The sequence below is a fragment of the Enoplosus armatus genome, chromosome 19 (assembly GCF_043641665.1).
Source record: "Enoplosus armatus isolate fEnoArm2 chromosome 19, fEnoArm2.hap1, whole genome shotgun sequence".
NCBI lineage: Eukaryota > Metazoa > Chordata > Actinopteri > Centrarchiformes > Enoplosidae > Enoplosus > Enoplosus armatus.
This window is the reverse complement of record NC_092198.1, coordinates 3,033,913-3,046,237: the sequence shown is the minus strand read 5'-3', so window position 1 is coordinate 3,046,237 and position 12,325 is coordinate 3,033,913. Positions and strand designations below refer to the sequence as shown.

Sequence of the window (12,325 nt, the reverse complement as noted above, 5' to 3'; positions counted from 1 at the left end):
GAGCAGGTGAGAAATGGATGGGCGGAAAGAGAAAGGAGCGCAATCAACCAAAGAGATTTCACCTTTGCAAAGAGACTCTGGACCTCTGAGGGAGCACCATCCTGTTACACCCTCTGTCATAAGTAAGAGTGAGATTCATTCTGTTCTGATCGGACTGTCATTTTTGACTCTCGGAGGTCACAGATTGTTGGTTCTTGATGCCAAAGGTTGTATATCTTCACAGTAGAGAGTAGCTTTTTGTGTTGTACTAATCACATCCCATGAGTGTCCATCTTGCTTTCGGTTCATCGCCGACCCGGTCCAGATCTGTCTGTGTCTGCTACCTCCATCTGCGCTCCGTTCTCACCAGCCAGGCAGACACACAGGAATTTTAACAAGAACAAACGTCAGGAAGACCGACAAGCACGATCGCGGCAAAGTCGGGCCAACATCACGCTGCAGCCAACCTCGATTGCGGCGCTTGCATTTATGAAGATTGATGTATTCTTGCATTGTCTGCTTAATGAAGGTCTGGCATGAAGCACCTTCCAAGTCACCATCTGGTCAGCCTCATCCTGTCTGCTCAGATGACTGGCTCTACTGTGCCGTCTGTCTCCTCGGCCAGGGAGACGTCGGGGGGGATATCTGGCAACGAGGTACATCCGTGCCCGTCCTCCAGCAGGCTCAGCTTGAGCGACAGGGACATGCTGGCTGCAAAGTGGTCATTAAGGAAAAATGGGGAGCTGATTCTGTTCCCTGTCATGAAACGGGGGCAGGGCGACAATGGATTGGTCGCCAGTCACCCGCTTGTCGCCTTCACAGGCATTATCTTAGACTAAGGTGACTGGATTTGGATGAAATTGGGGAGAAATGCACTTCACCACTTGGTTCCTGCATTGTCAAAATTGCACTGATTTGACTAAGGCTGTTTATGCCCTTGCAGGTCAAATCAAAGTGACTGTCATGGATTGGGCCAGATGTGGACTGGATCACTACTAGTGTGCAATATACGTACTGTTGCCTTGTTGAAAGAAGTGTTTGAGAAAATGCATCTTTACCCTGCCTCAAACCTCAGAAAGCAGGCCTTAAGCACTGTGCACGGGAGCAATGTAGGAAGTCCTCCAGCTTGTTTAAGAATAACCAGGCTGGGACGTCATCTCTCCTCAGCCCCTGGCTTGTGGCTCAGGCATCCAGCCAGGACATGCCTGGCATTGCAGCTCGAGGGGGACGGCCCACCTATTTGTCCAGTTAACAAAGCCCAGACAGTCAGAGGGAGAGACTCACCCAGTCAATTTCAGGCTTGGACACCCTCCTAGCAGCTCTCCCTACTACAGCGTGAGCATTTTGAGAGAGGTTTTGTTTACTGTATTGTAAGGAAATTACCCTTTTTATCTATGCTGAAATTTAAACATGTACAATTCCATGAGAACTGGGTGGACTCACAATCAAACGCTCCAGAACACATACTCAATGGACCTTGGGTGCTAAAAAATGTGAATGTCTTTGTTTTTATTGCGTAATGACTTAGATTAGTGGGCAGGGGGCACCCCGGCAACTCACTGGGTAGAGCGCGTGCCATATAGAGTCCTTGTTGCAGCGTGTTCGACTCCGGCCTGGGCTGCATGTCGTCCCCTCCCTCTCTCTCCCATATTTCCTGTCGCTCTCTAAAGTTATCACTATCAAGAAATAAAGGCAAAAAAATGCCCCAAAAAGATTAGTGGGCAGGCACCCACAATTATCTGTGCACTACGCAAAATGTATTATTTTAGTGGTCCCGTGAGTAGAGAGCACACAGCATGTGAGATGCAATCATTGGTGTGATCAGGCTTTATGTGAAGTCCTGCCAGCTAAATACACCAGGGATGCTCTGTTTATATAAGTGGAAGAGCGCAATGGATAAGAGACTGCTGTTTAGAGCAGAGTGGACTGAGTCAAGCTTTGCAGTTTATGTTGTGTGTGTGAGAGAGAACAAGTGAGTGATTTCTGGCTTGTGTTTAGGTGTGAGGTGGTGAGTTGCAGATCTGGAGGAGAGTGAAGGAGGTCGCTGTGCCTTGTCTGTTATAGCAGAACAGCCATAAAAGAAACAGACCTCCCGCATTGAGGTGGGCTAGTGCTTAAGGAGCATTTCATATAATCTGATCTCTATCCTCTCTATCTCTATCCCCTCATTTCCTCATTACCTCCCATCTTTTAAGGTTTATTTCTTTGTGTGACATGACCAGCCACAATCTCTGTTACATTTTCAACAATGTTTGCATGATGGAAGGACTAAACTGATTCCTGTTTGCCACGACAGCAGGCACAGCAGATTCCTGGCAATAAGGTGCATCATTTTGTCTCTTTCTTACAGCTGCATTACAATTTAAGTTTTCTGATGTACATGATGCTGCTCACTCTCACTGCAGCCATCATTACCACCCAAATCAGAGTGGTTTCCACTTTTGCCCACCTGAAGTGTTTTTCCACACACTGGGCACCTGAATTGGACTTCTTAGAGAAGATTGGTAGCCATGTTTTTTTATATTTATTTAAGATCTAAAAGTCTCCCTCATGCATTATGTACTGTATAAGGGTACACATTGGAAGTACGTTAAACTAACATGTTTGTATTTGTGGTCTAACAAAGTACCAAGGGCTCAGCATGGTCTCTGCACCAACTCGAGCATCATCTCCTCCGTGGCTGTGTGCACACTAGCAGCAGTTAATGTGTACATCCTCTCGCGAGTTGCACTCTTTCACCACATTTACACCTGGTATTAAAATGCGATCTGTATCCGGACACATCATCCAGATGAGGAGAAACGCATGTTAATGCAAGGTGTATTTGCATCGTTATCGAAATGTGATCGGATCTGCCTGACCACAACGAAAACATGACGAATTAGAAAGAGCACTTCTCGCTAACTTGATGAAGAAAGTACTAGACATCGAACATTCAGGTCCCTGGACCCATCAGGAAACTAATTGCTTCTCTGGCATGCTAGCATCTCTGACAATCTTACACCTGCCATTCTGATAGCCCACATCAAATTAGTCACGCGAAGCAGAGATCCGATTTCAATGAGGAAAACGAGAACGCATTAAAATACCAGGTGTAAACACGAAGGCAAGATCGGATTGTTTATTATCCTGATACAGATCGCATTTTAATACCAGGTGTAAATGGGTGCTTTGCTGTTTGTCCTCTGCTGTGGTGTGTTTTGGAAGGAGGCAGTAGAGGAAGTGATTGGCGTGGGGGTACCACAGACCAATAAGCTAATCATCAACAAGGAGCTTTGCGCAGTCAATGCAGCAGCAGCAGCAGCCTCCGATGTTTCAGATTTTGAAGATGTGCGCCAGCTGCAATTACGTAATTTGTGAGATTGTGAAGCCCGGCGCAAGAACAATGCAGCAGGCCTTATTGTGCACCTTTTCCAAAAGTCCATTAATGAAACACTGGATTTAGCATATTAACTGTTTGGTGTCCATCTTTATTCTTGACATTTGTCTTCATTTATTCAGTTTGGCAACAGGTCGGCTCTCCCACCGTGGCTGGACTTACACAGCCTGACTCCTCCATAAAGATACGAGCACACGATGCAGACCCTTGTAATTAGTTGGAGCGTGAAGTTCTCTTCGGCTCTTCGGCGCTCATTCATACACACCAGTCACCTCATCTCTATTTTCCATCCCCTCTCTCTTCTCCAGCAGTTAATTTAAGGAGCAGATGATGGGAGTGAATCCATTAGAAGGAGTGTGATTTAAAGGCTTGTCACCCTCCTCTGTTCACTCCTCCTCCCCTTATTGCAGTCATTCTGTTCTCCCACTCAGACACACACACACACTGGAACTTGGGTGGATGCATATATCCCCACCAAGCATCTTAATACAGGAGCTGCACTCTACTAACATTTACTGGAATCCACTTGGAATGACCCCAACATCATGGAGAGACATATCCACACACACACACCACCAGCAATTAACTCATTAACAGTGGCAGCGAACATGGCGGCCAGTGCCAGCGTTGCTACCCTGGCAGAGGAGATATTGATTGGCTGGTCTCGTCATGCAGATTACTGTAGTTATTTCGGCGTGGAATCGACTATATTTGTACATTTGCTCGGTAACACACAAAAACACACAATTTCATAGACGGGCTTAAAGGTTTTGCGTGGGTGGCGGCTGTTTGTGTTTTTCTGCGTAGGCATGTGTTTTCTAGACCACCGCCAATATTTGAAGAATTGTTCTTAGGAGAACATATTGGGTTCTATAAATGTAGCTGTGGTACACCAGTAGTCACTGCAGTGCTAATAACCAGCACAAAGAGAAATGGTGGCTTGAGGTACATCTCATACTTAAATGGAGCATCATATTGGCTTAATGATCATGTGGGCTCATCTGGTCTGGGACCTCCTCCTCTTTCCTGCCAGTCCTTACTTATACTTACATTGTATACTGTCAAGTATAATTTTTCACTGGCATTAATGGACTGCATGCCCATTCTCAAAACAAAGCAAGGCAGGTAGTATATTTTGCAAAACATGTATCATGTCCTTTATGTAATCATTCATTTATCTGTTTTTATGTCAATTCAATTGGTTTTACCATCATCATAATTTCTAGTTCAATTGGAAAGTGGCTGGTTTTGCTTTTCAAATTGAACATGGTTCACTAAATATCCAATTTATACTCTTTCACTTCATGTGTCTCGTGCTGATCGGATCGCAAAGAAAGCACAGTATAAATACAGCCAAGAGGCATTCAAGATGGACAGAAATCTGATTGTTCAAACCACCTCTTGAGTTGATTTGAGACATATTTAAGCTAGATGTTTAAAAGGTGTAAATGCATCTGTTTCTCACACATGTAATCTTTACTCCTCCCGAGTGTAACTCCACCAGTAAGCGATCTTTGGAAGCAGCCGCTTACAGCGTTTTTTTCCCTGTGATAACAGCAGCTAAAGTGACCCTGAAAGAAATCTGTCTACTTGTCAGAGAAGGAAGCCCCAGCAACTGTAACACATGCTGTCGTAGAAAAGACGTAGCCTAATGTGCTGCTGTAGCGTTTATCTGATCCCTGATCAGTGCTACTATTGAAGGATATTTATAGGTTGTGGAGTGGTATGAGTGAGAGCCCATGAAGATGAGCAAAACTTTTACCATGTGTTTCTGTTATACACCAAACATACAACCAATGTGACATATCTGCAATAAGCTAATATTGCGCCTGGCAGATTTACCGGACTATCACCTATTGTTAGCTAGCTTTGGACTGAAAGTCTTTATAAAATAGTTTTAAATTTAGCTCTCTGAAACATGGAGGATGTTTTGTATCACAGAGTTGCTTTGCCATCCCTGTCAGCGTCCCTCTGCCTCTCCTCCAGACCTACTCCCTCTCTGTCTCGTCGGTCGGGCACTCTGCCAGGCTGCTCAGTGAGCTAGATACTGTGTGTGTGTGTGTGTGTGTGTGTGTGTGTCAGATTTCTGACCCTCTATTCTATCACCTCTCTAAGCCGAGCGCATGTGTTGTGTGTTTTCCGTTCTGCTCGCCCCTGTCCATTCAAATACCCTCATTCTGTAGATTCACATTAACGTTTTGGCACTCTAGCTGAAGGGCCTATCAGGTTTGGGCTCGGCAACAAGCACCTTGATTAAAGTTCTTGAGGGCGAGGGAGAGGTTTTCCTCACTTTCACCGCCATCATCACGGATGCGAGTGATGAGCACATATTCTGCCTTTTCAGGTGTTCCTTCTTCAGGTGGAGGGAGTGCTCAGGCCTCCCCAGGCTTTTAATTAATACCAACACTGGTTTTATTAACGTCTTCTTCCACTCCTACATGTGGTAGCTGTTTGTCTGATTACAGAGAGAGTCTGACTGCTCCCCCAAACCTCTGAGAGTAAAGGAGGAAAAAATGTGCAAAATGTGTCAGTGCACTCGAATCACATGTAGAACACTTTGTGAGTTAAGTAATTTTGCTCTTCTCTGTGCAGTTAAGGAAACAGTTTGAGCTTGAGGATAATTGGCGTTACCAAATACCACATTTTGAATATGATTACTGCTCAAGGATCTCAGATAATACTGGTTTTGCTGTGTGAGTGTTCTGGAAAAGAGCATTTGTGCTCAGCGAACTTACACATCTTTCTGCAGTCATGTATCTTGAGCTCGCAGAAGTAGTGCTCGTAATAGGGATGAAGATTTGCTGCTTGAACAAAAATCAACAAGTTCTGCAAATTGGCAAAACAAAAAGTGCATATTTTACCAGCTCCTGAGCAAGCAGCCACCTTTTTTGTCCTTCACCACCACCACTGACAGATTTTAACATTTGCCGGGAAATGTGACCGTTTTTCCCCCATAACAAGTATGACTCTCAAACTGGAATTGAAGCTTTAAACTACGGCTGGTTACCAGGCAGAGAAAACAGACTTGACTGCCAAGGAAAAAGTTACCAGCATTACTCATGATTGATGGCCAGTGCTGACTCTCTGCTCTCGTCCTGAGGAAACCTTGCTTCTTCACAGCAGTGTGAAGTGGTGTTGTGGCACCAATAAAACATATAAACGCAGCAAATCCTCCCATTTTAGACCCATCAAGGATTTTAGCACTTTGATGAATTGATTATCAAATGTGTTGTGGATGATCGAGTGATAGCCTATTGCGCTAGCTGATGAATTCATCCTATTGCACAACCATAAACCTACTTACTAGGTGGTTGTACTGACTCCAGTTTATGCTGCAGACACTCTGTGTTTTATGGGGATTAAGCAGGTACTTGCAAAGCTAATTTTGTTTTGTGCAAAGTGCAGCTTTTTTTGCACTCTCCACAGACAGATGGATAGATGTCTATATCTGTCTTTCTGTGGTCCAGCATGGCGGACAGCAGGTTAACCGCTGTCTGCTTGGCTAAGTGGCTGATATGCTCTCTGACAGACTCCTATATACTCCTATAACTAAGCTGCTGGCTGGCTGCCTCACTGACCCAGTGGTGGTGTGGGGCTGCTACTACCCCGGGTGCTGAGTCATGGAGTGCCGTACAGAGAGGCACTTGGCAGAGAGGACCTCCTCTACCTCACCACTCCCCCCCCCCCGAGAGATAAGGCCCCCACGAAGCTGTCTCCCCTCCTTATTCACAAATCCTCCAGTAGGAAGGTCGATGGGAAACTGCACATGCTGCAGCGGAATAGTGAGAAAATAATCAGACACACACCAGTCACCTCATACATACGCTGGAAACAAGCTCTCTGGAAAAACAATGGGTTGATTAATCTATTAGTCAATTGACAGAAAATGACCAAACGTCCTCTGCCTTCTAGCTTCTCCAATGTGAGGATTTGCTCTTCCAACTCAACAATTTATGAATCCAAAGAAACGACATTAATCAAATCGATGAAAATAATTGTTCTTAATTTAATTCCTATCCTGAATGATCAAATGCTGTCCTCCACACAGCTGAATGGAGACAAGTGGACCTATTAATTCTTTGTCTGAACAAGAAACAGAAAATATTTATTAAGGCTTTGAGAAACATTTACTTACGATCGGCCCCAATACTAATTTTGATAAGGGGATCCGGCATCGGCCAGATCTTAAACGCAGTTTCCTGATCAATGTCAGTATGAAATTCAGTGTCCACAGTTCGTCACAGTCAGTGTGCATGTATAAATAGATTTGTATAACAATCTGCGGGAGGACGTAAATGAGATCAATTGTAAATTCATAATGTCAGTTTCAGAAAGTTGTTGTTGTTCAGTGCTCAGCCTAAAGTTTGACTACATCGCAGTCATGAGCCGCCCGACTGAAGCAGCAGATGTTCTTTCTATCTGAAACATGAAATCCTGCTCAGTCCCTCTGGTTCTGCTTCTCCACCATCATATTCTTCTCCCTCACACCCGAACATATACACACTCTTGTCTTTATTACTCTTCCTCATATCATTCTCCTGCAGACACACACACACAGTCTTTCTCTCTCATCATCATCTTCCTCTCTGTCTGTTCCTCCTCCCTTTCAAGCTTTCTCAGACACACTTTCTCCCTCCTACTCTCTTTCTGTGGCCTGACCAGCTGGGTGAAAAGAATCACTTGTTTGTCTCTCCCGCTGTCCGTCAGGGGCTTTTGCTTTGCCGTTGCCTAGCAACTGCAGCAGAAGCCGGCATTGGTTGCTTGCGCGAGTGAGTGTGTGAGCGAGCGAGCGGCTGTCAGTGGAGCTACACACACCTTGGCGTTGTACAGCTGAGACACACAAATACACACTCCAGACTAGACTGAGACCCACTGATCCCGCTGTAATACCCGACTCTGTTTATTATTCAGTTAACTGTTCAGTCATGCGCCCTTTTTATTCCCGGGACCGGAACTGCATTTTCCTCCTACATCTATGTTTTTTATTAGCTTCAAATGTGGATACATTGCACATTACATTTGTATTATAGTTTTTCTTTTATCTGTTTGAAAGATGTCATTTTATTAGAATTCTGAAGTCGTCAAATATGAAATATGAGCCCATTACAGAACAATAATCCAACTCTGATCAGTGACGTCTGTAAGGTTCCCCAGTTAATGTATTCATGTTGTTGGTTTTGGACTGTTAGTCAGACAAAAGATATTCAATTATAACGGTAGTGCAACAGGAAGTCCTCACGTTTGTTGGTGGTTTGTTTGTTTGTTTGACATTTTTGCTTGATAAATGACAATCGAATATCAACATGTAATATAACCCCTTAATTACTGTGGACTTCAGAGACCACAGTTCTACAGTTATTTCATAGGTTTAATATTTCATAATGCAGCCCACATTTAAACGAGCATGACATTCGTATTAACAATAGGACGGAAAGACGAATAGAAATTTCTTGTTGATGATCTGGTGTGTGTGTGTTTCCCTGTCTGATACCATTATCTTCCACAGGGAGCTCTGCCTCTGAGCTCTAGCATACGCTGCTCCCTCAATCTTAGACTGAACCAGACATCTACTGTAGAAGAGCACTGCTGACACCGAGCCTGTTCTGAGAGGCTCATTGTCTTTCAGCACCACATCTCTTCTTGCATCACCCTCCCCTCCCTGTGTGGAGGCAGTCATGTGTATCGTTGGGATGCTGGGAATCATTCTTCCTCCTTTTGGAAGCTCCACTTTGGGTCCAGCAATCTCAACAATTATGCCCAGGGGACTGCGGCATTGCATCGCACGCAGCATCTGTCACATCATAGCATGGAGAATTGGCAAGCTGCGGATGTATGTATGTATATGTGTGTGTGTTGGGGTGGAGGAACAGTGCCAGAACTCTCCCTCTCCATCCTCTCCTGAAGCCCTGCTACCAGGGCTGAGGGTTGGGAAGGTAGGCATGTCTCTGGGCATGTGCTGACAGTTCAGGAAAGAGTCAAGCTCCTGCTCAGTACTGCCTCCTTCTGTCCAACTGTCTGTCAGCCTGGTGCAAGATAAGTCTGTGAGCCTCAGACTTTGTTGTCTTAATTTTTGCACAGCTGTTATTATCCCCTATGTAACCTGATTAAACACGTGCAGGCTCGGTGTGCAGATAAATGCGCTGGCTAGGGCTGATAACGCCAGAAAGGGAATAAATCGGAGCGTGGTGTCTGCAGCACAATTCACCTCAGATGACTCTCAACAGTGTGCGTGTCTGTCTGGGAGTGATGATGTCACTCTGCCCCCTGTTATAAATACTGTATCTCCCTCTCTCCGCACTGGCTGACCTCACTTCACATCAGTCAAGACCTCAATCCTCTTCGCTCCTCCCACAATCCCCTGCGATGCTCTTCCTCTCCGTTTCTATTTCATTACTTAGCTAATGGGCTGCTTCAACACTGTGTGCATGTCTGTCATGAATCATGGTATTACATGCATTGGTGTTGCAATCATCCATCTGTGTTGCCTTGCAGCGATTGGTCAGAAAGTGTACTGGAGGGAAAATAAACTGTTTACTGGACCCTCAGCCACCATCCGTCTCACTTGCACCCTGTCAGTACATTTAATATTCTGTGTAGAAGAAGTCACACCTTATGTGTGTGTTCAACAAGCACTGTGTCACTGCATGCTGGGAAAATGAGTGCATTCATGTTGCCCTGTAATACTGGCAAGTATTTTGATTTGAAAAAGAGTGTGTCATGTAGCCTGATGATTGAGGCAACTCCTTTCACACACTTGTTGACGACACAGTAAGTCGACAATAACTTCCTAACTGCCTCATTCTGAACTTCGAGCGTCATCAGAAACTGTAAACAACATGTTGGAGCGCGCCGAGTTTATCGTGATCCTGTAAGTGAGTTTCAGCTACAGCTTAAAGAGAGGCTTTGTGTAGCTACACTCTATAAGAATCCATCTTTACATAGTTCCTGATCAAAAGGCGTCCGTAGCTATGGGTATTGAAAACTGTCAAGTGTGGAAAATTGGCATTGAATATCTGGTGAATCTGTCTTTCAGTACTGTTTACTTATTTTTCAAACAGCTCATTTCTTTCGAGAACTTTGGTTTCTGTTATTACGGTTTTGCTCAATTGTGTAGTGAAGAATGAAGAAAATCAGTTTCTGTTGTGTAAGCTCATTCGCTGTGTGAGAACATAAAGACGTCTGTTAACTTGTGACTCCCATGAAGTCGTACCAGGTTGGTTACCAGGTGCCAAAAGAATTGAAGCAGAGAGAGAAGGATATGCAGCCTTAACGTAGGGTTGTACAAACGTAAGGTGGGGAAATCAATGGAGCGTCATATTGGACAAGATGCCGTCATTTTTTTCGGTTTGACATTTGGAATATTAACAAACTCATCTCATGTCAGGTCTCACTTACTGAGGTCAAGAACGTATTTTTGGTATGTTTTGGTGCTGATGGATTTTATGAGAACAGCAGCCCTTTTGTTGTCAAACTTTTACAAAATGTTTCTGCCTCATAAAGTTTTAAACACTGTGGGACATGGATATATATACCTGATGTTCAATAGATTTGTTGTTGCGTTGCAGGCCAGAAAACGTGTCTCCACCTTCATGGCGTGTTCCCCTACATCTACATACCATATGATGGCTACGGCCAACAGCCAGAGCGCTACCTGCGGCAGGTGGCCTTCAGCATCGACAGGGCCCTCAACGTTGCCATGGGAAACCCCGCCTCCAGCACCCAGCACGTCTTCAAGGTGGTGTTAGTCTCTGGAATGTAAGTGACTCATGATTTCTGGTCTTACCACTACCAAAACTGAGCTGATTTGCTCCAAATAGCAGTGTGAAACATGACAAAACGTCATAAAATGTCATAAAATAACAATGAAGGATACAGGTTTTATATGCAGTATGTTAATTGTATTCCATTGTCTTTACAGGCCTTTCTATGGCTACCACGCTAAGGAGAAGCACTTCATGAAGGTCTATCTGTACAATCCTCAGATGGTCAAAAGGTAAGGTTACTGCAGATCTATGCAGTTTGATGTGAATAGGGATCATCCCGCGCTCCAGTTGTTTGATGTTACTGGATGCCAGACTGTGTGCACATCACTCTGCCAGCTCACTAAACTGAAATCGATTGCTGCAAATTCAGTTGTACAAATTGATTGGCTGTGTGTGTGTGTGTGTGTGTGTGTGTGTGTGTGTGTGTGTGTGTGTGTGTGTGTGTGTGTGTGTGTGTGTGTGTGTGTGTGTGTGTGTGTTGTGTGCATATCTGCATGGAGGCACATAGGAAGACACCGAAGCGATCAGCGTTTGTGGTTACACTGTGAGTGGTACTTGGCAGAGAGCGAGTGATTCACACAGAGGGAGAGAGGGTGACAGGCAGAGGCTTGAGGAGAGGACAATAAATAACGATGTGGTTGGAGAGAGAGAGAAATAAAGAAAGGGAAAAGGCAGACTAAAATACAGCATGAGGAAGAGGAAGAACAAAGGACCAAGGGAAGATATGACCGAGAGCAATGAAGAGGGAGAGAGGATAGACAAAGAGGAGAGTTGGAGTGGCAGGTTTGGCTTTGCTGCATCCCTCCTCAGCTCCTCGTCAATCAGTCAGCACAGTGCTCTGACCTTTAAAGGGGAAACATGACTCCAGGACAGAGCTTAAACATTCACACAGTGAACAGCTCCCCATTCATCTCTATCTACCGGTTAATGTAAGCATGCCTGTGATTTAGGGTGGCTCTGGAAAACAGGTTGTGCTGTTTGTGTGTGGACTCTCAACATAGATTTAATTGGAAGGATTACCTTTTATATATTCAAGTTTTAAACTGACTATAATGATAAGTATAATGTCTTCTGTGGCTCTGAGGAGTTTCTAATTCTAAAGGCCCTTTTTACATTAAGCACATCACATAATAAACAGTAATGCAAAAAAAAAAAAAAAATCAGCTTGATCAGTCTGAGAAAATTACTGATGTGACTCTTGATT

General features: G+C 44.4%; 1 protein-coding gene across 1 annotated transcript in view; it reads left to right on the top strand.

Annotated features, from left to right (window-relative positions):
• Positions 1–12,325, top strand: part of rev3l (REV3 like, DNA directed polymerase zeta catalytic subunit) — a 62,776-nt gene that overhangs the window by 15,355 nt on the left and 35,096 nt on the right. Inside the window, exons 2-3 of the mRNA XM_070925726.1 lie at positions 10,924–11,113; positions 11,277–11,351. Of these exons, the coding sequence (XP_070781827.1) occupies positions 10,924–11,113; positions 11,277–11,351 (265 nt within the window). The remainder of the gene's footprint in view (positions 1–10,923; positions 11,114–11,276; positions 11,352–12,325) is intronic.